The sequence below is a fragment of the Crocuta crocuta genome, unplaced genomic scaffold (genome assembly GCF_008692635.1).
Source record: "Crocuta crocuta isolate KB4526 unplaced genomic scaffold, BGI_CrCroc_1.0 scaffold219, whole genome shotgun sequence".
Taxonomy (NCBI): Eukaryota; Metazoa; Chordata; class Mammalia; order Carnivora; family Hyaenidae; genus Crocuta; species Crocuta crocuta.
The window spans coordinates 8,769,566-8,795,265 of NW_027551572.1; the positions used below are offsets into that span (position 1 = coordinate 8,769,566).

General features: G+C 34.9%; 1 protein-coding gene across 5 annotated transcripts in view; it reads right to left on the reverse strand.

The window, feature by feature from the left end:
- ATF2 (activating transcription factor 2) overlaps nt 1-25,700 on the reverse strand; it is an 81,164-nt gene that overhangs the window by 9,949 nt on the left and 45,515 nt on the right. For all 5 annotated transcript variants that reach the window (XM_077751149.1, XM_077751147.1, XM_077751148.1 and 2 more), the window contains 4 exons: nt 24,926-25,040; nt 24,267-24,353; nt 9,907-10,056; nt 6,098-6,304 (listed from right to left, as the gene is read on the reverse strand). In XM_077751149.1, the coding sequence (XP_077607275.1) occupies nt 6,098-6,304; nt 9,907-10,056; nt 24,267-24,353; nt 24,926-25,040 (559 nt within the window). The remainder of the gene's footprint in view (nt 1-6,097; nt 6,305-9,906; nt 10,057-24,266; nt 24,354-24,925; nt 25,041-25,700) is intronic.

A 25,700-nucleotide genomic window follows, 5' to 3' on the forward strand; every position in this document is an offset into this window, starting at 1 on the left:
TTTTTTTTTTTTTTTTTTTTAGTTTATATGCTTAATCTGTTAAAGCTTTTCACTGAGGGGAGCCTGGGTGGCTCAGAAGGTTAAGTGTCCAACAACAGCTCAGGTCATGATCTCACTGTTCCTGAGTTCGAGCCCTGCCGTCAGGCTCTGTGTTAACAGCTCAGAGCCTGGAGCCTGTTTCAGATTCTGTGTCTCCCTCTCTCTGCCCCTCCCCCACTTATGTTCTGTCTGTCTCTCATGCGTGAGAAAATGAATGATGAATGAACGTTAACAAAAATTTTTAAAAAAGAAAAAAGCCTTTTCATTGATACCTGGCCATAAACTGAGGACCAGGTATCCCATAAATGTATGATCTTTGACTTTTCAGTTTAGACACTACCCCTCCAACTTAAATAATATTGGATAGTTTCTTCTTTGGGGAGTTTCTCATTGCTAAAGCTATGATTTTCCTCATGTTTAGTCTTCACAAAAATCAATGATTATATATCAAGATTCCCTTCACACAGCTCCAAGGATTTTCACAGACGCAAAAGCTTACACTGGAGAACAAAATATTTATTTCTATGACCATAGGGAAAAAAGAATATTTTGGAAATACTTTGTGAAATGAATGGGAATGACCCTTTTCTCATTCTCTTTAGAGTATTCTCATACTTTTATCACTTGTTTCATGTCTGTCTCCTCTGATAGACCAAAAATTCTCTAAGGGCAAGGAAATGTCTTTTTCACTGTTATATCTCCTGTGTCTAATAACATGCTCTGCACACAATAGATGCTTAATGACAGAATGAATAATAAATAACTAGCATTTGCATAGTGTAGTTAGAGCAGACTTCTCTATACTCTCCCTCATTTGATCTTCATAATAGTACTTTAAGAGTATGACAGGTGGGGAAGTAAAGGCTCAGAGATGTTTAGTAAGGCCTACTAAAAAGAAGGGTACGAGGTCTCAGGCTCATAGTAAGATGCATGAAGTAGAGGTGGCATCCCTAGTCCCCTTTCCGCCTCTACAACATAGTTAAAACCTCAGGGGAGAAGAAGGAAGACAGTGATAGCACAGAATACTACCCCCGCACCTCCCCAGGAATTTAAACAAACAGGTAGGGTATTTTCCAATTGTTACTATTCTTTCCTATTTCAAGTGATAAATACTAAAATATTGTTTAGGTGTCAGAAATAAAAGATTTGATTCTATTCCCTTTTAAGTCAATAGAGCAATAACAAAACCTTTTCTGTGTCATTAACGACTGAAGTCTTCGTGTACCCAGCTATGAAAGAATGCTTCCATTTTTAAAAAAAAAACTTACTGAGCTTCTACTCCACATACATTTTGCAACACTTGAGTTTTAAAAGCAAAATCCACAGCAAAAACTCCCAAGTTCTATACACAGAGTAACTATTACGGAACTACTGTTTAAGTAAAGAATCTGCCTCTGTACACAAAGGAAACACAGTGAAATTGTAAACTGACGACAAAATTTCAAAATGAGTATATAACTGAAAAGCAATGCCATGAAGAGGTAAAAACTCTTTCAAGACAATAAAGTCACAGATTACCTTTAAAATATAATATTTATAACCAACAGTAGCCAAGTTTTGGTCTAGATTACCATGTCTCTCATACAATTTCATGGAATTGCCTTTTTAGCAACAATTTTAGAAGGCTAAAATATTAAGTTCAGTGAGTGGGGCAAGAAGGCTGAATAATTAACACGTTCTTTAAAACCTAATATGTATTTGGTAAAATTATGAACAGTCACATCTCAACACTCATTAAAATTTATTTATAAGTAACCATGGGTCGTTACTGCCCATATACTGATCAGCTCAGCCTGTATGTCATGTGAAGGATTATTAAGGAAATGTAGAATTGATGATGTTTTCACATAGAGTAGTGTTTAATTATTTGTCCAACATTCAATTTTCTTTACAAGTCATTCTGTTCTTCACAGTTATGGTTTTGCTGTTGGGAGACTGACATTTTTTTCTCCCTGAACCTAGGCTAACTCTTTACATTCTGAAAATCTGAATCTGTCACTTTTTAGAACTGTTATTTGATAACTAAAAAGCAATGGATAAAGATCATGTAGCCTCTTGAAACAATAACTGAAGCATACTTTTTTCCCAAATCGTTCATGTTTCTCAACAGCCTTTTCACTACTGTTACATCCTGGTGCAGGTCGTTCTTAAAATTCTACTTGTATTTAGGGATTCATTCCTATAGTTATTTCCATACCCTATATATTTATCCAGCTAACTATAAACGTTTTATTAATAAAAAAGTTATGCTACAACTATTTTTTGAGTAATTTAGTGAGGGGACATTCCTATGAGCTAGAATTAACCATTCTGTTTAATGTTTATTACTTTGACTGAGAGACAGAGCGTGAGTGGGGGACGCACAGAGAGAGGGAGACACTGGATCTGAAGCAGGTTCCAGGCTCAGCACAGAGCCTGATGCGGGGCTCAAACTTACGGACCGCGAGATCATGATCTGATGGTTCGTGAGATCAAGCCCTTCCTTACATTGGGCTGTGCTGTCAGGAATCCAGGAATCCCTGCTTGGGATTCTCTCTCCTCTCACTCTGCCCTGCTCACATGTGCACTCTCTCAAAATAAATAACAACAAAAAAAGTGAACAATTCAGTGGCGTTCAGTACATTTACAATGTTGAACAGACACCTCTCCTAATCTGGTTATCAAACACTTCTATCACTCCAAAGTAAAACTCCTTACCCATTAACCAGTTTCTCCCGATTTCCTCCTTCCCATGTCACTGGTAACCACCAATCTGCATTTGTGTCTATGGATTTCTCTCCTCTAAATGAATGGAGTCATATGTGACTTTGTTTCTGGCTTCTTCTACTTAAGCATAATGTTTTGAGGTTCATCCACATTCTATACATTCACTCCCTTTTATGGCTGAATATTCTGTGCAAATATAACATAACTGGTCCATTTATCCACTGATGGACATGACATTAGGGCTGTTTTCAGCGACTTTCTTTTTACTCCTAATAATATATTATAAATAATTTCCCAAGTTAATACATACATATAAACTTCATACTTAAGGATTTTAAAGAACATCCTTGATAACACATTTCAGCTATCTTCACATTCCAATATGCATTTCTAAAACTAAGAACACTTTCTTATCTAACCATGAAGGCATCATCACTTAGTTTTTAATGATTAAAAATATGGATTTTACTTTTCTGTTCGTAATTTGAAGTATTAACTAACATCCTATTAAGCTGTAGCAGTTAATTTAGGAATTTCTTTAATTTGACTTCAATTTAAAAGATTCATGCTGTGAAAAAATAATATGTTAACTTTTACCTAGGTGATAAATCCTGCCTTTATTCCTCCAATCAAGAAATTTCTACCCAGATTAGGAAAAATAAAATATATTTTACAAGAATGACATTCAATCATAGTTTGTATGGTGAAAGACACATGAGATGAAGATTATATACATTTATCTCAAATACTGAATTTTTCAAGGTTTTCTGATCTAACAAAAAGCACTGTTGCTACTAATAATGGTGACCAGTGCTGCAATACAATTAAGGAAAATAGCAGTATTTCATTAAAGCTGTTAGTACTACTACAACTTGGGTCAAAGCAGAAAACTGGAGCAATCTAATGTCCAAGAATACCCTGTAGATACCATATATTTCTATACCACTTTAAAGTTTTCAAACATTTTTACTTCTTAAAAAGAATACTCCAAATTACAGAGGAAAATATTGATAAATTTAAGAGATAAACTTTATGAATTTAAAAATACTTGCATTCATTCTAATGCAACTGATTTACCCAAAATTCCTTCAAAAGAATTAGGGTCAACATGTATTATAGTCCCTAGTCTATGGGTGAGACAACGGAAGCTAACAAAGAATGACATGCTTAATGTACAACTAAAAAATAGTCAAATCATTCATAAGAATTATTTTGTTAAGAAAAGAAACAGATACATCTAAATCATTTTGTTAATGTAACATATTTAAAACTTTAAATTAGTTCCTATAATGTTTCATTTTATTTAAGAGGAAAAATGTTTTTTCCTGAAAAGTTTTGAAAATAGTTTTAATATTTTTATTTTAGGGAGAGAGAATCTTTTTTTTAAAAATTTTAAAATGTTTTATTTATTTCTGAGAGAGAGAGACAGACAGACACCGTGAGCAGGGGAGAGTAAGAGAGAGAGGGAGACACAGAATCTGAAGTAGGCTCCAGGCTCTGAGCTAGCTGTCAGCACAGAGCCCGACACGGGGCTCGAACTCAGAAAACATGAGATCATGACCTGGGCTGTAGTCGGACACTTAACCGACTGAGCCACCCAGGCGCCCCTCTTTTTTTTTTTTAAAGTTTATTTATTCTGAGAGACAAAGCATGAGTGGGGAAGGGGCAGAAAGGAGAGAGAGAATCCCAAGCAGTGGAATCTCAGCATAGAGCCTGCCATGGATCCCACACTTTGTGAATTTATGACCTGAGCGCTGAAATCAAGAGTTAGCTGCTTAAGGGATAGAGCTGCCCAGGTGCCCCAAGAGAGAGGAAGAGGGAATGAATCTTAAGCAGGCTCCATGCTTAGCACAGAGGCCAATGCAGGGCTTGATCCTATGGCCCTGAGATCATGGCCTGATCAACCGACTGAACGACCCAGGCACTCCTGAAAATAGTTCTTAAGAATTTATCAGATGATGATAATATATGTATATTAAGATAACCTAGTATGTATTTAAAGTCTCTGTGATGTGGTAAATGTTTAAACTTTTTCTAAATTGTTAAAACAAAATGGCTAAAAATAAATTTTTCAAGACAAATTTATTTGTGCTAGAGCTCATGCATCAATATCCAAAGCACAATACAGAATTTTAAAAGATGACTGCTTCACATATGAAAAATTTTTTATAAAATTTACATTAGGTTAAATGCTCTTATGTTAAAAGCTTTCTCCTAAAGACTGAAACAGACATTAACACTGGTGACATCTTTAAAGACAGATTTAACAAAAGAACAAGTCTCATCATCAATTATGATTTACAGGAAGATTCATTTTTAACTGGGAAAGGATGACTCAAAAGACTGACCAGTAACCAGTACAATTCACTGACATCAATTTTCTAGTTGAGGCTCATCATTTTCCTGGAGAATATTCACAACATTAAAACAAAAACAAAAGGAAGAAAGAAAAAGAGCAAAATGAAGGAAACAGACTTGGTGCTGACACCATCGCTGTACATCTTACCAAAGACTGAACAGGAAGGAGCTTTAAAACCTTTATATCCAATGAGGTTCCTAAGAAACCTGTCTGAGGCGCACCGGCAGGTAGAAATGATTTCTACTGCCACTGGCCAAAATGTACCTGTTCTGTGGATAATCAGAGCCCTTCAGTTTCCAAGGCTGTCCAATCTGACACCTTTTCTGAGCACTATATTCACTCTCAATAAAACAAAATTTATAGGGGCGCCTGGCTGGCTTAGTCGGTTAAGCGTCCGACTTTCGCTTAGGTCATGATTTCGCGGTTCGTGGGTTCGAGCCCCGCGTCGGGCTCTGTGCTGACTGCCAGCTCAGAGCCTGGAGCCTATTTCAGAGTCTGTATCTCCCTCTCTCTCTGACCCTCCCCCGCTCACGCTGTCTCTCTCTCCTAGAAATAAATTAAAAAAAAAAAAAAATTTATAATTCAAAGAACAAAAGAACTTAACAACAAAATGCTACTAAAGCAACTTTACAGTTGTGATAGAAACCAAAAAATGAGAGATTTCATAAAATACCCAGTGATATTTAAAATTTTAAGACTCTTTGTTTGAACTTTATACCACAACTTTATAAAGTTTAAGTAAGATAGTTTTGGTACTTTTGTATTACACGAGTAAAAACATATTTAACATTTCTTCATCGTGTCAGTGTTGAAAGTGTTGTATCACTTCATCTCAGTATTCACATACGTTTATAAAACTATGCTTTAACTACAGGTTCCATACATACCCAATACTGTGTGCTAAAATGTCTGGATGACTAACTGGAAAGAACAGGGAAGAGCTAAGTTCACATTTACTAAAAATAAGACAACATTTACATATATGCTCCATACCTGCAGTTGACCATTTAATGAACTCAAGTCTTCTGCTTTCTTCTCTAAAGACTGAACCCAGACTTTCCTTTTTTGTCGGCATCTTGATGCTGCTGCTCTATTTCGCTCTAGAAATTTCCTCCTTTTTTCATCAGGATCTTCATTAGCTGCTCTTCTTCGACGACCACTTGTATTTTGGGTCTGTGGAGTTGTGTGAGCTGGAGAAGCCTATAATAAGTACAAATGAAAGCTTTTTATGTTTGTATCTAGTGAGTGACAATATAGGCAGTAAAAGGTTGCTACTATGTTTTTTAAGTCTCATTGTATATTATCACTATTTAGGGGTGACATGAAAATTACCCTGAGGTTTAACAAATTCCTTGAAATAAGTAAGCCCTGCTATAATTATAATAAGATTCTTACTTTTTCACTATCATAGTGAATATATTTAAAGTATGTATAACATTTTCATTTATAAAGAAACAACATGAAAAATTTGAAAATTAGGCATCCGACTTCAGCTCAGGTCATGATCTCACAGCTCATGGGTTCGAGTCCCGCATCAGGCTCTGTGCTGACAGCTCGGAGCCTGGAGCCTGCTTCAGATTCTGTGTCTCCTTCTCTCTGTCCCTACCCCACTCACGTTCTGTCTCTCAAAAAAAAAAAAACAAAACAAAAAAAAAAACAAAAAAAAACCCTAGAAAAAAAATTAAAAAAAAAAAAAAACACAACAAAACTGTGGTAAGAACACTTACGACGAGTGCTACCCTCTCGATGAACTTTAAAGTGTACAGTGCAGTGTTTAAAAAAAGAAAATGAACACATATAGGTCTTGTATTTAAACATATTATACAATCCTTTGAAGAACTGTAAAGTACTAAAATAAAACATTTAATTAAACTCACTATGAAAAACCATTTCCTTGCTATTTTTGAAATAAAATTTTAAAATAAAAAATTTTACAGTTTTCTTTTAAAAATTGGTTTCTCTAAAATTGAGGAGTAAAAGTACAGTAGAGCCCCCTTCTCAGTAGGGGATATGTTCCAAGACTCCATGGATGCCTGAAGCCACGGACAGTAGTGAACCCAATACATACTATGTTTCTTCCTATGTCTATATACCTGTTACAAAATTTTATATATTAGATATAGCATGAGATAAAAAATAAAATAGAATTATAACAATATACTATAATAAAAGTCATGTGAATGTGGTCTCTCTTGCTTTAAAATTTTTGTAGTATACTCACCCTTCTTGTGATGATAAGAGATAAAATGCCTATGTGATGATGTGAAGTAAGGTGGATGATAAAGACATCGCGGTATTGTGCTAGGCTGCTAATGAGCCTTCTAGCACTCTGTCAGAAGGAGGACCATCTTCTGGGCCATGGCTGACTGTGGGTAACTGAAAGCACGAAAGCTAAACCACAGGACGAGGGAACTACTGTATGTGCGTAGTTTGGTATACCTCACTTTTCTTAGTTTGTGAAATTTAGGGTCAGGTTCATGTGATTACTAATGCTCATCTTCCTGGTGGGCAGAATCCCACATGAGTTTAGATTTTAATTTTAACTAGGCTAATCTGTTAAGCAAGGGGAACCAGTTATTTAAGATCAGCCAGGGACAGAAATTTTCAGTCACAAGTGATAATGTCTAGTATCTGGGGCTATAGAACAATAAGTATATCCAAGCCTTTCTTAAATCCCAAAACTGTGCCATGGAACACCTGAATGTGGGACACAGGAAACAGCACTTTGTGACTACAGGTACATGACCCTCGAGAAGCCTGAGAACAATCTCTTTTCACCTATAATGAATTACATTCCAAAATGGTGTGAGTAAATTTCTATCTTCTCCTCATCTACATAAGAAGCAAAAATCTTATATATAAGCTCAAGGTAAGCTCTGCAGGGAAATCACCAAACTACTTCTTGCTCAACAAACTCCAAAAACATGGGTTATCATTTAATTTCTTTTCCAAATAACTAGCATTAAAAATTATGAGGGTAATTTAACTTATACTGTATTTTAATTGTAATGAAGATTAAGTATTAAATTAGATCATTTCTTTTACGTACATAATTGCAAGTTAATCTTTTAGAAAAATATTTCTATGGCTGGTTTCAAGAATGGCAACCTTGAAATATTTTCTTTTCTTCATCCTCTTAACTTATTGATAATAGCAGGTTTTTTCTTTTACTCATTTGGCTGAATAGGAAAGAACAGTTTTTTAAAAAAATAACTCAGTTATTACAGCAAAAGCTAATCACAAGTATTATAAGCAGAAACTAATACAGAGTTATTTATATGTGTACATTTTTACAACTCACAATTTAAGGCCACTTAAAAGCATATATTCTTCCTTCTCTCCCTTCTTTCACTGATTCATTCATTTCACATCATTAAAAAGAACAGAGGAACTATCCTTGAAACTAGAGATACAATAGTAAACAAAGTCCTGCCTTCATGAAGCTTTCATCCAAAACAATATAAAGATACAAAAATTAGATCCAGGGAAACAGCAGTTATTATAAGAAAGTAAATTATATATTCATTTACGTAAACTTTAAAGACTTAAAAACCACACAGAGCCTGCAGATGACACAAAAAAACAGCCATGGGTGGATGTGGCCAATGAGTCAGTTTGCTAACGTCTCAGTTATGACATTAAAACACACCCACTTACTTACCTTCTCTCTTGGGCCCTATGTTGTTTAGTGGATGACTATCACAACTACACTCCACTTTAAGTTTTATGAAGAAAAATACAGTTATCTAAAAACTTATGTTTATGAGGCAGTCTAAAACTTGCCATTTATCTGTTTAATTGCAAAGTTTGGTTTTTAATGCTAATACTGTTTACCTCTTAAAAGTTCTAGAGTTCTGAAACATAGAACAGAAATACAGTTACCCTTCCATGTAGAAATGCACTATAGACATAACAGACATATCAATCATTTAAGAGGCAGTCACAAACCAGAGATAAATGAAAAGGACCTCTAGTATAAACAGTTTCCATAAAGTATATATATCTGCTTCTTTGGTAACATTTCTCAAATTTTAATTCGAGAATCATTTGATTCAGGTGCTTGGGTGGCTCAGTCGGTAAAGTGTCTGACTTTGGCTCAGGTCATGATCTCACATGGTTCATGAACTTAACCCCTAACATTGGGTTCTCTGCTCTCAGCAAGGAGCCTGCTTTAGATCCTTGGTCCCCCTTCTCTCTCTGCCCCTCTCCAGCTTGCACTCTCTCTCAAAAATAAACAGAAACATTAAAAAAAAAAAAAAGTCATTTGATATACGTTAGTAATTTCATAAATACAATCAGCAAAAAATGATTTAAAAAGTGTCAGTGGAGATTTGTGCCATGTCAGACCAACCTACATAGACAACCAAAGAAGCTTTTACAGGGTGTTCTGAGCAGTAACAACTGCTCGACTACTTTAATTTACTATTTAGTTTTGGGTGTCAATACTTTTCGAGAGAGAGCATGGGTACAGAGGAGGGGCACAGAGAGGAGAAAGAGAAGGAGAGAGAGAATCTTAAGCAGGCTTCACATTCACTGTGAAGCCTGATGCAGGGCTAGATCTCACAGCTACCAGGTCATGACCTGAACTGAAATCGAGGTGGACACTTAAATGACTGAGCCACCCAGGCGCCCCTGGGTGTCAATACTTTTACACTAAACTACCTTTCCCTAATGTTTTTGGTGCCATTTTGAAATATGACCAGAAATAATTTTTTCAAAGCATATAAAATAGTCATTTAAGTTATACTGTATTTGTTTGTTAAAGGATAACAGAGTGGGAATTATAAAAACAACACACATACCGGAGTTTCTGTAGTGGATGTGGCTGGCTGTTGCAATGACTGTGGTCGCGATTCCTCTGACTGAGTTCTAACCAATCCACTACCATGACCTTTGACAGTATCACCATTGGTAACGGGAGGATGTTGCTGGGTCAAAGCAGCTTTTAATCTCTGAAATGCAGACACCAATTTTAAAAAAAGCTCCCTCCTTTCCATTCAAGTCCAACTCTCAAAGTACTCTTTGGTTAACCAAAAAGAAGTATTTGTTAAGGAATGCATGAATACATTTGGGTTAAAATTAATTTTATTACAAATAGTAAGACAAACACTTTGGAAAGCTTTCCTGAGTCTTTTAGTCTAGTACTATTAGAGGATTTTATACTTTGCTGTTCCTAATCAATTTTGAGGAAGGAGTGAAAAAAACACTGTTGACTGGAAAGAACTAGTTCCATTCAACTAAAATTAATAACGCAAGCCAATTATGTATACTGTCATCTATATTCTTGCCCTTCTTTCCTGTAGCTCCATCTTTTTAGGCTCTAACTAGATTGTGAAACCTAAATCTCTTCCAAATTTGGGCCCGATTTGGACAACTGGGCTTATTCAGACAATGACCTGATACTGCATTTTTTTTAGGCTGCTATATTGACTGTCAGACTGAACCTCCTCCTAGAACCTACAGCTGGGTTTGCCTCCCTTAGGTCTTCCCGGTCTCCAATAAGAAGGTTTAGTTTGAAGTCTATCCCCTCTACTATGTTCCATTTGGCATTTCACTGAATTGCACCTGACCCACTGTCGGAGTATGAACAATCTAGTGTCAGAGGAAGGCCTTAGACACTTAGGGCTACCTCTTAATAAAGATATAATCTGCATAAAGCTTATTATTCTATCAGCTAAAGTGTATCATATGTGAATATCTTTGTTCCTCAAACAGTAAGCTCTTTCAAGAGCAGAGAATTGACTTACATTTCTTTGCATCCCTTGTAAGCAACTGGTACACTGATCTGCTATGTGAATGAACGACAAATGTATGTTAACTGAGAGAAATTGGATTCTTTGGCAAAAATGGTACAAGTGATATCTGGAGTAGTTTTATTGTTAAACTCTGTAAATATGAAATAATTAGCACAAGAGAGTCATACCATAATATCTTAGCAATGAAAGACACCTGAGAGACCTGGGATGATTATTGTTGATACTGTTCTTAGTAACAGCTGTAGTCCTTAGGCCCAAAATAGAGTTTCATTCCAAAATCTAACACAGAGATATGTCCATTTTTCTATGATCCACACTCAGGTGCATATTTGAGGGGGTAAAGAGGCTACAAAATTGCTATCAGAAATGTGTTGTAGTCTATCCAGTGCTTCCCAGACTTCCCAGAAGTCATAATTGCCTGGGTGCTAAAACCAGATTTGTACCCACCTTTCTCTCTCCCTTCTTTGCAGATAGCAGAGAGGAGTGGGAAAGAGAGAAGAGCTTCTGAAAAGTGCCCAGGCAATTCGAGGACAACCGCTTTCATTCATTTACTTCAACTAACAGCAATTTAGCAAACTGTACAACTATCCCAAAATTAGTAGTTTGTTTTCATCTATGCATATCTATGATGCCATCTACAATTGATCCAGACCCCTTAAAAACTGAAGCATATATGAAAAGGTCCACCAAAATTTCCCTTGATGCAGTAATTATACCTAGACAAGTGTTACTGGACATTTTACTGCTAATCACTGTAGATTCTGGGTATGACTTTAAGAATAAGTCGATAGTTAAAAATAAGTTTATTGAGGTAAAAGTTACATATAGTAAAATGAAGTCATTTTTTGTGCACAGTCCTATGAGTTTTAACAAGCATATACAGTCCTACAACCACCCCCTACGGTCAGATAATACAGAACTACTATCCCCCCAAATTCCCTCATGCTTCATTCCTGTCACTCTCTCTTCCCATCCCCAGCCCTTAGAAACCATTAATCTGTTTTCTGATCCCCAAAGTTTTGCCTTTCCCAGAAAGTCATATAAATGGACTTCTACAGTGTTCTAGCCTTTTGAATCTGGCATCTTTTAACATAATGTACTTGATATCCATCCATGTTATCAGTACTTTTTCAGTGAGTTTCTAATAGGACAGTGCCCCCATTTTACATATTAGGAAACCAGAGATCATTTGCCCAAGGTCTTATTAGTAGCTAAGACACATGAAATTGAGACACTCGCAACTGAGGAGATAATATGGAAGTGGATGGATTAAACTACATAAAATGAGGTAAGTGATCAAAGGCTCCAAGCAGTAGGACTACTGAGGCTACATGGTAAAGAACTCAAAGTAGAAAGATAGGAGTTTGAAACTATAGGTCAATACAAATAGGAGGAGGAAAATCTGGGAAGGTGGTCAGTATACATAATTAAATCTTTTAAAAAAAGAATTTTACACATCAAAATAAAATAAACAGGAACCAGTCTATAGTGTTAAGTTAGGGCTTTCATTTCTGGATATAAAACGTGCATAAATCTAGATAGTGGCTGAGGTGTGAAGCTTGGTAAATTATGTGTTGGTAAAACATTTTTAAGTCCTTAGGTAGAAAACATCATAGAATTGAAGAGCATTTAAAGTTTTATAGTGAAGAGCTTAACTCTTAGAATTAATGAAATACAGTAACTGCACATAGGGGAGTCTGAAGTACATAAACATCACTCTCTTGAATAATCTTTAGTAAGGCAAGTTACTACCTTATAGAGCACTTAGAGGCAGCATCACTATCCATTCATTATCCTCTCTTGACTGCCCTAGTGTATATAGTACTCACCCAGTGAGGAAATTCTAATGTTTGCTCCATGCTGTTACACTGATTACAACGGTAGAAAGTGTGCCACTGGGTACAAAAACTTAAGAAAAAGATTTTCAAGGGTTAATTAACACTGCTCTGAACTGCATGTATGTGTATGTGTGTGTGTGTGTATATATGTATATATAATGTATGTATATATATATATAAACAGCAATAAAAATCTATCTGTGCTAAAAATATTAGAATGGGTTAGGTAAAAAAAAAAGTTGTCACTGAACAGAATTCATAAAAATTTTATAATTAATATAAGGATATCTATAATCCACTCATATTTGTTAGAGACATCTTAAATAACAACAAATAGTTTGGTTCAAAAATATTTATCTTAAAATAGAATTTTGGAACTAGCTGATATATTGGTAACTAGTCCATTCACCATCTTACAGACAAAGGCCCAAAGAGTGAAGTTACTTCCAGAATCACAGAGTAGGTTAGAAGCAGAGTGAGGACCAGAAATTCTGTCTGTTGACTTCTAATGCATTGAACATATTTTAAACAGAATTTTTGCCAAACTAGAGCTTTTGCCTAATCTTAAGTATTTGGATTATATTAGCAATCAAGAAGAGTATCAGACATTGGTCAGCCCATTTCTCTTAATACGGAAATTTAATAATAAAAAGATTGAGTACTCAGAGAAATTCAGTTAGATCCATAAGATCTGTATTCTCCAACAAGTCCAATTAAAATAAAGCTTGAGCATAATTTTAATTTTAAACTAGAGGCACTGTTTGAAAGAAAACTAAAATATCTTTATTACTATATTTTTAAGCAGACTAGTGTTTTAATATTAGGAATTAATTTTTAGCAATGTAAAATTCAACTCCTATATTGAGACTTTTTTTCTTAGATATAAACTGTGTCAATTAAAAGGATGACTGGTTTGTTGTGCTGGCCAATGCATCTTACTCATTTTAAGAGGTAATCTGCTAAAAATAATTTGCTATTCAAATTCTGTTATATTTCAGATTCCTGAAAACAAATTTTATCACATCTGTCAGAATTTAGTAGGAGCAAACTACTCCATCATAGTTCAAAGGAAAACATAATGTTCTCTAGAAACAATTTATGAAAAAGTCAGATCCATATTTCATATGTGCCACAAAAGCTCATCAGAGTAATAACCCTCCTTCTCCTGGGTGTTATCCTACCATCTGCTGCTCTATTACTTATCTTTATTTTGCAACTAATTAACAGCATAATCTTCTAAATTCAGCAAGTTAATTATCATTATTGTGGTCTTTGCAGCATCATCAGTCCTCATGAAGTCTTGTCTCCCCACCCCCAGAGAACATATGAAAATGAAGTAGGTTGGGAGAGAGTCTGTTTCTTTGGAGTGGGCTCATTAGGTGTTTGCTGATTAGCTTGGCATGCAGAGGCAGGTCAGAAGAATTCTGCTGAACATGAGCTTCCATGTGGGGCCCAACTAAGTTAATGTAGGGTTCTGAACATTTGCCAAGATGCCCTCTGTCAGCTCTCGGTAGAAACCCCCTGCAGAAAACCTACTGGCTTCCCACTGTGTGCAAAGTTATTTCTCAGTGTGTCACACAAGACTTTGAGGAAGGATTGTGGAGAATGCTACCTAAATACTTTAGTAAGTCTTCTTAACAAAGCTCCTAGACAATTAACATTTTCTTATTCAGACAAGTTACCTTTTGATTACAAATATTATGTAAGAAAGTTGTTTTAGTAGAATAACACAGATAGCAAATATCTATGGTTTACATGCTTAATGACAAAACTCGTAAATCTAAATTTGGGGAGGTCCACCGCAATTCTATGGAAGACCGTAGATCCTAGGAATTTTTCTATAATATTAAAAAATACTAGATAATCTTGTTATTTGTGGACCCCACTTACACTTCTTTTTCTTACCACATTCTTACTTTCCCAAAGACTTAACATTCTAATCACCAAAAAAATCCTTGCTCTGAAGAAATTTCTTTAGCAAAAAAAGGATCCTATTTCAATATTTATGGTAGGCACAAACAATATATATTTGTCCTCCTATTAAGCACCAGGTATCTGAAAATCAGGGTCCCAACAAAAGCATCCTTGGCTATCTTCAGATACAAGTTTTCTCTTCAGCTGTAGTGCGCTAGTCATTCTTATGTGTTCAAATGCCATTTCTCCTAATTATATTTTTAATGTATCTTCCACTGTGCTTTAAAAATGTTAACTCTAGTATAGTTAATATACAGTATTCATTTCAGGTGTACAATATAGTGATTCAACAATTCCATATATTGGGATGCCTGGGTGGCTCAGTTGGTTAAGCATCGGACTTTGGCTCAGGTCATGATCTCATGGTTCATGGGTTTGAATCTCGCATCAGGCTCTGTGCTGATAGCTAAGAGCTTGGAACCTGCTTTGGATTCTGTGTCTCCCTCTCTCTGCCCCTCCCCGCTCACACTCTGTTTCTCTAAGTAAATAAACATTAAAAAAAAAATTCCTTATATTACTCAGTGCTTATCTAGATAAGTGTACTCTTAAATCCCCTTTACCTATTTCACCCATCCTCCGTGCACCCCCAACTTCCCTGTGGTAAACATCTGTTCTCTATAGTCAGAGTCTGTTTTTGGTTTGTATTTTCTACTTCTTAAATTCCACATATGAATGAAATCATACAGTATTTGTCTTTCTCTGACTGGCTCATATCACTTAGCATTATACTCTCCAGATCCTTCATGCTATTGAAAATAGCAAGATTTCATTCTTTTTTATAGCTGAGTAACATTCCATTGTCTATATACACCTCTTCTTTATTCATCTATTGATGGACACTTAGGCTGCTTCCATAATTTGGCTATTGTAACAATAATGCTGCAATAAACACAGGAGTGCATATATCCCTTGGATTAGGGTTTTTGTAATTTTTGGGAAAATAGCCAGTAGTGAGATTATTGGATCTTAGGGTAGCTCTATTTTTAACTTTTTAAAGTTTGTGTGTGTGTGTGTGTGTGTGTGAGAGAGAGAGACAGAGAGACAGAGAGAGAGAGACAGAGACAGAGACAGAGACAGAGAGAGAGAGAGAAGAAGAGGGAGAGAGAACACGCACAAGTGGGAGAGGGGCAGAGAGAAAGAGAGACAGAATCCCATCCATGCCATTAGCGCAGAGCTTGATGCGGGGTTTGAACTCACGAACCATGAGATCATGACCTGAGACAAGATCAAGAGTCGGACAGTTAACCAACTGAGCCACCCAGGCACCCCTTTAATTTTTTGAGGAACCACCATACTGTCTTCCGTAGTGGCTGCACCAGTTTGCATTCCAACCAACAGTACATGAGGCTTCCCTTTTCCCCACATCCTCAACAACTCTTGTTTTTGTGTTTTTGATTTTAGCCTTTCTGACAGGTGTGAGATGGTAGCTCATTGAAGTTTTGATGAGTTTCCCTGATGATGAGTGATACTGATCATCTTTTCATGTATCCGTTGGCCATCTGGATGTCTTCTTTCAAGAAACATCTGTTCATGTCTTCTGCCCATTTTTAACTGGATTATTTATGGTTGTAAGGTGTTGAGTTGTGTTAAATTCTTGATATAGTTAAGATACTTACTCTTTATTGGGTGTATTATTTCCAAATATCTTCTCCCATTCAGTAGACTGTCTTTTTGTTTTGTTGATTGTTTCCTTTTCTGTGCAGAAGCTTTTAATTTTGATGTATTTCCAATAGTTTAATTTTGCTTTTGTTTCTCTTGCCTCAGGAGACCTATCTAGGAAGAGGTCATTATAGCCAATGTTAGAGAACTCAGTGTCATGCTCCCTTCTGGATTTTTATGGTTTCAGGTCTCACAATAAGGTCCTTAATCCATTTTGAGTTTATTTTTGTATATGGTGTAAGAAAGTGGTCCAGTTTCAGTCTTTTGCACATAGCTGTCCAGTTTTCCCAACACTATTTGTTAAAGAGACTCTCCCAATACATATCTTTCCTCCTTTGTCAAAGACTAATTGACAATATAGTTGTGGGTTTCTTTCTGGCTCTCTATTCTGTTCCACTTGCCTACGTGCCTATTTCTGTACCAGTACCATACTGTTTCGATTACTACAGCTTTGTAAATAATTTGAAGTCAGGAATTGTGATACCTCCAGTTTTGTTCTTTTTCAAGATTGCTTTGGCTATTTGTGGTTCCATTCAAACTTTAGGACTGTTTATTCTAGTTCTGTGAAAAATACTGTTGGTATTTTAATAGGGATTGAATTAAATTTGTATATTGCTTTGGGTAGTATAGACATTTTAACCATATTTGTTCTAATCCATGAGCATGGAATGTCTTTCTATTTCTTTGTATCATGTTCAATTTCTTTCATTACTGTTTTACAGGTTTCATAGTACAGGTATTTCAGCATTTTGGTTAAATTTATTCCTAGGTATTTTATTACTTTTTGTGTAATTATAAATGGGATTGTTTTCTTAATTTCCCTTTGTGCTGCTTCATTATTAGTGTACAGAAATGCAATGGATTTCTGTACATGGATTTTGTATCCTGTGAACTTACTGAATTTATTAATTAGTTCTAGTAGTTTTTTTTGGTGGAGTCTTCAGAGTCTTTTTTATATACTATATAGCATCATGTCCTCTGCAAATACAAGTTTTACTTCTTTCATAAAATTTGGAGGACTTTTATTCCTTTGTCTTGTCTAACTGATGTGCTAGGACTTCCAGTACTACACTGAATAAAACTTGTCTTGTTCCTGACCTAAGGGAAAATGCTTTCAGTTTTTTACCATTATGATGTTAGCTGTGGGGTTTTCATATAAGGGCTCTATTATGTTAAAGTATGTTCCCTCTAAACCTGCTTTGTTGAGGGTTTTTATCATGAATGGATGTTGTACTTTGTTACATCTTTTTCTGAACCTATTCAAACAACCATATGGCTTTTATCCTTTCTCTTACTGATGTGATTATCGTGTTGATTGATTTGTGAATATTAAGCCACCCTTGCATCCCTGAAATAAATCTCACTTGCTCCTGGTGAATGACTTTTTTAATGCATTGTTGGATTTGGTTTGCTAATATTTTGTTGAGGATTTTTATGTCTATGATCTGTAGCTCTCTTTTTTTTGGTAGTGTGTTTACCTGGTTTTGGTATCAGGGCAATACTAGCTTTGAAGAACGGATTTGGAAGTTTTCCTTCCTCTTCTATTTTTTGGAAAAGTTTGAGAAGAATAGGTTTTAACTCTTTAAGTGTTTGGTAGAATTTACCTGTGAGTCTGTCCGGTCCTGGGCTTTTGTATTTGGGGAATTTTTTGATTACTGATTCAATTTCATTGCTGGTAATCAGTATGTTCAAATTTTGTTTCTTCCTGTTTCAGTCTTGGGAAGTTATAGGTTGCCCAGTTTGTTGACACATACTTTTTCATAATATTCTTACCCTTTGTATTCCTGTGGTGTTGGTTGTTGGTTTTCCTCTTTCATTTTTGATTTTGTTTGAGTCCCCACTCCCATTTTGGATGAGTCTGGCTATAGATTTATCAATTTTGTTGATATTTTCAAAGAATCAGCTCCTGATTTCATTCATCTATATTTTTAGTTTCTAGATAATTTATTTCTGCTCTGATTTTTACAATGTCCTTCCCTCTGATGGGTTTGGTTTTGTTTGTTCTTTTTCTAGTTCCTTTAGGTGTAAGATTAGGTTAATATTTGAGATTTTTCTTGCTTCTTGAGGTAGGCTTGTAATGCTATTAAGTTTTCCCTTAGAACTCCAAAAGGAGTTCTGCTTCCCAAAGATTTTGGACCACTGTGTTTTCATTTGTCTCCATGTATTTTTTTATTTCTTCTTTGTTGGCTGACTCATTGTTTAGTTGCATGTTATTTAACTTCCATGTATTTGAGTCCTTTCAGATTTTTTTTTTCCTGGTGACTGATTTCTAGTTTCATTGCACTGTGGTTAAAAAGATGCCATGGTATAATTTTCATCTTTCTGAGTTTGTGAAGACTTATTTTGTGGTCTAATGTAAAATCTATTCTGGAGAATGCTTCATATGCACTTGAAAATAATGTATTTTGCTATTTTAGGATGGAATATTATGAATATATCTATTAAAACACTAGTCCAGGGGTGCCTGGGTGGCTCAGTCAGTTAAGCGTTCGACTTCAGCTCAGGTTATGATCTCACAGTTTGTGGGCTCAAGCCCCACGTCGGGCTCTGTGCTGACAGTTCAGAGCCTGGAGCCTGCTTTGGATTCTATGTCTCATTCTCTCTCTACCCTACCCCCGCTCATGCTGTCTCTCTCCCTCAAAAACACTAATCCAATGTATCACTCTAAGCCACGGTTTCCTAATTGATTTTTAGTTTAGATGAGCTATCCATCGATGTAAATAGAATGTTAAAGTTCCCTACAGTCGTTGTGTTACTGTTTTTGTATTTGGGTGCTCCCATTCTGGGTATACAAGTATTTACAATTGTTATGTCTTCCTGTTGGAGTCCCCTTAATGACTGTCCTTTTTCTTTTAAAGTCTATTTTGTGTGATGTAACTATTGCTATCCTAGCTTTCTTTTCACATTCCTTTGCATGATAAATATTTCTGCATCCCCTCTTTTTCAATCTGCAGGTATCCTTGGGTCTGCAGTGAGTCTCTTGTTGGCATCATACACACTGGTCTAGGTTTTTTTTTTATCCATTCCATCACCCTATATCTTTTGCTTGGAACATTTAGTCCATTTACATTCAGAGTATTTATAAAAAAATTTTTTTTGTTTTATTTATTTTTGAGACAGAGAGAGAAAGAGCACGAGTGGGGAAGGGGCACAGAGAGAGACAGACACAGAATCTGAAAAAGGCTCCAGGCTCTGAGGGGTCAGCACAGAACCCGATGCGGGGCTCGAACCCATGAACCGTGAGATCATGACCTGAGCCGAAGTCAGACACTTAACCGACTGAGCCACCCAGGCATCCCTACATTCAGAGTAATTATTGGTAAGTATGTATTTATCGGTATTCTGTCATTTGTTTTGTGATTGTTTTTTATACATCTTCCCTTGCTCTCTTCTCTCACCACAAGTTGGCTTTCTTTAGTGATGTATTTGGATTCCTTTATCTATTTCTTTTTTTTGCATCCCTATTACCGGTTTTTGATTTGTGGTTACCATTAAGTTTGTATATAACATCTTCTGAACCACACACCATTCTAGCAGAACCAACCAGGGAGGATGTTTATGTATTTTCAAAGAGTTGAAAACAACAATAAAGCACAATCCAACTCTAGCATGAGGGAAGAAATTGTAAATTTTACTAGAGGGGTAGCAGACTAGCAAACAGAAATCATTTAATGTGTAACACGAATCAAAGGGATAGGAGCTGGGAATCACTCATCTGGAGAAACTGGATTTGGAGTCCTGTCACTGATGGAGAAGAGAATCACGTTCTGTGGTCATTTACCTGTCATTAAGAAACCTCTGGGCATGGGGGATACAAAACCAGTCTCCACTTTCTTTCAGTTGGGAGGATATAATCATTTCCTCATCTGGTAAGTCTTTTACCTTATTAAGCTNCTAAGAATCAATGACACTGACATTTTATTTCAAATTTAAAAATAATCTGTACCTATTTGGTATTTTATGTTCTAAAAGTAATTAAAATAACTTGCCACAGAGTAATAGGCTACCCTTGAATTTCAATTTAAAATGGTTAAAAGATCAATTCAGTCTTGTGATTTTAATTGGAAGAGCCAAGATAATCTTATAAGCCTCCCAATATTGGACTATTTAAGAAAATCAAGCCTCATATCTATAAGTTTAATTAAACTTAAAAAGTTATTATAGTACTTAGAGAAGTTTGTTAGACAATTGAGGTACCTATAGGGAAAACAGGATATATTAAGTTTAAAATGAACTTTAGCATGTTTAAGATTAATTATATTTGAAGACCTTTAAAAGCAATCATTATATAACTGGATTTGAAAATTGGCCTTAACAATTCAGGGAAGAACAAAGCTTCTGAATTTGTAACTTTAATAAATCTATTTTTTAAAAGCAGTCCCTGAATAATGGTTTTTATGCACAAAAGTTATCTTCAAAGGGGACCAAAACCAACCCACTGATACAATCCTGACTGTTGAAAAATACAATTAATGGCCTTAAAAGTGAGACTTTTTGCCTTTCTTGATGATTATCAGAACGGTTTGCAAGAAAAACCCAAGATTTAAGATCACATCTGCTGAATTTCTTAGTACCTAAGAAACGTTTGTTAAATACATGACAACAGACAGAAATTATTATTATTAAATGGGGCTGAGGCAAAACATACCAACATGAAACTACAAAAACCAAACTGTTTTCAAGTAATTTCCCAATGTTGGTAGATTGGTTTTGTATTTATACCAGTATAGAAGTATAGCGGATGACAACATGCAAGCACTGAAAATTCTTAAATAGATAGTCAGTAGTGTTCATTTTATGTTACTAAGACAGGGAAAATGGACTAGCAATATTTCATAAAAATATAAAACCAATGATGAAATATGAAATTATTTCTGTACAACAAAACCCCCAATTAATCCAAATTCCCTCAGTACTCTAGGCAATTAGTATTTTGTTACTACCTGGATAGAAGGGCAATATCTAATTTTCACAAATGAGTCAAACAAGTATGATATATTAAAAAATGGAAACAAAGGACAAATATACCAAAGGTGGTATGTTCTCAAACCAGAATGTAATTAAAATAGTAATCAATTAAGATAAAAAGAAAAGCTCCTAGTTCTTCAGAAATTATACAAAATACTTTTATAGAAGCTCAAAGAAATCACAAAGGAAATCAGAAGATTACGATAATGAAAATACAGCATATCAAAATTTGTGCAAAGACATTTATAGCTTGAAATGCCTTTATTGGAAAGGTAAAAAGGTTTAATCAATAATCCAAGCTTCTACTTTAAGCCAAAAAAACAGGCAAATTAAACCCAATTAACTAGGAGAAAGTATTAGAGATGAAAGTAGTAATCAGTGCTAGCACAAATATATCATTAAGAAAAATAAAGGCAAGCTACCCACTAAGAAAAAATACAAGACATACACTGAATACAAAATTTTTGTTACCTATCTAAAAACTTCCTATAACATAAAATAACCCAATTTAAGAAATCAGCAGAAGATTATCACCAAAGCATCTGGCAAAATCAGAAATTAAATTAAAACCATGAGATACTGCTACAAATGGCTAGAAATGTCTACAATGAAAATGAGACAAAACCAAATGCCAGCAAAAAATGTGGAGTCACTGGGAATTCCCATACTTTGTGAAAATGAAGAACTTTGGCAAATGGACTGGCAGTTTCTTACTAAGTTAAACGTATACCTACCTTCTTACTCAGCAATTCTACTCTTCAGTAGATAGGCCAAATGAAAATAAACATCCGCAAAAAGAGTTATACAAGGACGTGCACAGCATCTTTGTTCACAATGTTAAACACTGAAAACCATTCAAGTGTCCACCAACAAGAGAATGGATAAACTGTGGTATATTCACACAATGGACTCAGTAATAAGCAGCAGCAAACTGATACATTCAACACTGATAAATCTTGTGGCTGGACCCAGAATATATATGGGATTTATATTAAGTTCTAGAACTAACTGCTGGTGACAACAGTTGGAAAGGCATACTGACTGGGAACGGAAATAAGCTTCCTGGGTAGATGTTCATGTTCCATACCATTACAACAGTGTGCATTACACTAATGCACTTATACATCAAAGTTAAAATTGGTTCATTTCAATGTATATAAATTTTAAATTGAGTAAGACCTATTAAAAAATAATTGAGTTGGGTAGGCAATGGTCTGAGGCATAGATAAAACAAGAATGGCAGTTATAGTGCTAATAATTGAAGCTGGTGATGGGTATATGGGGGTTCATTATACTATACTGGTTACTTTGTATATGTTTGAAATTTTCAATAATGAAAAGTTAGAAACCAAAAAAGGGAAATAGACTAATTTCTGAGTCTTTTTATTTAATTAAAACAAGACAATTTTACTTACTACTCCAATTAAAAGAGGCAATCACCTAAATATGGTTATTTTACATTAGCAAAATTCTAATAATAAATTTAGTTGGATTGTTAAAGTAGGGCAATCTATGACTCCCCATGCTATTTTTTGGGACTTCAATGATTATTTTGTATGTATAAATTTATTAATGTTACAGCTTTGACTTTTTTTTTTTAAATATACAAGCACACAACACCCTTATTCTTGTTAATTCTGGTGACCTAAAAGAAAAAGTTATTCAAGTAAGTATTAAATTTAACGGTTTCTACAAATATGGCCTATTTTTAGAGCCAAAAGTATTTCTTTGAATCTGATTTTGTTCCTTTTGAATGAATTTGTTAGGAAAAAAGTCCACTGAATATGTAAAAGTATTTTTAGATGCAGTGTAGAATAGATCTTGTTAACTGATTTCTCTATTCAGTTCTCACTAATTGAATTTTTCACTAGTATAGTGTAAAGTAGGAAGTGTAAAAAACATTCCCAATGAAGCTTTTTTTTACTATCAAGTGAAGATGCATCTTAGTATTTCCAAAGTTTTGAGTTAAACATGCTGTTAATGCAAAATATTTCCGTCTTGGGTTTTCCTAAGTTCTCTAACCACAGTCAATAACCAACTAATTTTTATACTCCTCAAACACTGTTCATTCAGATGGTGTGTTGTGTTACTGTTAATAATCTCAAATTGGCATGTGATAACGAACAATGGAGAACAGAGATAAAAAACTTAAGAGCTTTGCAATATATAATGGTTTTCATATGTAGAAATTTATATTGTTAGTATACTGCTAGCACAGAACTGATGCAAAATTATCTATTAATTTTCTAAGGATACATTCATTAACTGATGTTCAGGATCAGTCCTGAAAATGTGTTAAGACGATGGAAGGAAGAATTACATGGATTAAAAAAAACAAAAAAATAAAAAGCACCCTTAGTTTTTTACCAAGGAATTTAGCACATTTATGGAATTTGGGGCTAAGAGAAACTCTAGGAATCAACATTTAATCTCTGAAAGAACAGTGAGTCTCCTCAAAATTAAAGTGGCTTGCTTAAGGGTAGTGAATAACAAGAGTCAGCATTAAAATTAAAACACATGTCTCCAAACTCTTATATACAGCTCATCCTTTAAACACCACCAATTTCTTGGTGTCAAAACAACTCAAAAATATGAATATTCTTTATATATTATGTGCAACATTTACTAACCTGTATGGCCTTCCAATGCTTACACCTAGTTTCAGCTGTAATATTCCTAGCCACCACAAGGAGGAGATTTTGTTTAAAAAGCCACAGCCCCAAACCAGACAAACCAAGGACAAGAACTACAACTTTACTCTCAAAGTCATCCATTTATTTTAAAGTACCACTAACTAGTCACTATACTAATGGAAACTCTTCCATATTATCTGGTTCTTTTGTAGGGTAATACATTCCAAAGCTTTATAAAATGTGATCTAAGCTGTCCATTTGAGGCAGGCTTTAGTGGAAAAACTAATTTAAAACAGGCTCAAGAAATGTACAGAACAAGTAAAATTTTGCTTACCATTTTTGCTTCTGACTGCACTGGCTGAGGGGAGGAAGGACCTGGAATTCCTGGAACACTAGGCACCATGGTGACTGGTCGAACAAGCTATGCAAAATATATTTAAAAATAATTGCTAGAGCACATATTGAGATTTGGGCTGTATCTGTGCAATGACTATAAAAATCTGAGTGTTCAGAATCAGAAAACTGTAAACTCTTATTGATCTTCTTGTTTTATCTTTAAAGATTTTTCAATTTCCATAAAAGTATAGAAAGTGTCCTTATAAACAATTCCTATAATAAATGAAGTATCATGCAGTTACTGGACATGTGTTCTAGTATACATATATTCCTAAGGAACAGAAATCCGTGTTAATAATTGAATTCTACAAGTCTAGTCAAACTGAAATAACGAAGGAATAACAAATTTCTTAATATTAAAAATACAAGGAAAAGAAAATTTTTGGAGGATGGAAAAACATTTTCCAACCAATTAATTGTTTGTCTTGAATGGTATATATTGTCATAAATATCAACGAGGAACTACTATTATCATCCACTAGTATTTTGTTGGATTCAGTTTCATAAGCGAATCAAGTAGCCCTAAGTGTATTTTCTGATTATAAAGATCAGTTTCCTAAGAAAGATCAGTTTAAAGAGTCTAAATCTCAAACTTACTGGGACTGCAGCTGGAACATGCACATTAGAACTTGTAATTGATGCAGGAATAGCAACAGGCATGGTCTGTCCATTAGGAAGATGCAACAGAAGAGGAAATGGGCCAGGCACAGGACTAAGAAAAACAAAAGAAGAAAAATTAAAGATAAATCCTTACTGGCCACTTCTAACAATATAAGCATTATTTTTAATCCTATTATCATATCATTTAAAAATAAATTTTCTACTGCAAAGCAGATTACAAAATTTTATTTTTAACTGCATTCTACATACATAATGTATATAGCAGTGTGGAAAAACAACAGGGAATAGGAGACAATCTCCAATATACTGAATGAGAAAAATTCTTATCAGAAGATCTTGAGGGGCACCTGGCTGGCTCAGTTTGTAGAACATTTAACTTTTGATAATGGGGCTGTAAGCTGAGCCCCATGTTGAGTATAGAGATTATTTACAATCTTTGAGGGGAAAAAAAAGCTCTTGAGATATGTTTAAGAACTGAAAGAAATGTCATCTACTGGAGTAATTTTATATATTGTGTGAAATAGCATGAAAATTAGAGACCACCTTAAATTCACATTCAATGTTGATTTGTTTTTAAAATTAAGTTTTAGATACCCAATCTATTAGATAACAATAGAAAAAAAAGATAGCCCTAGTACTTTTTCCAAAAATCAAAGCATGCAGAATATGATTAACACACACAACACAAACCTAAGGCCACAATTAGAATTACATGTCTTAGGAAAAATTGTGCCAAGAAAAATTTAATTCA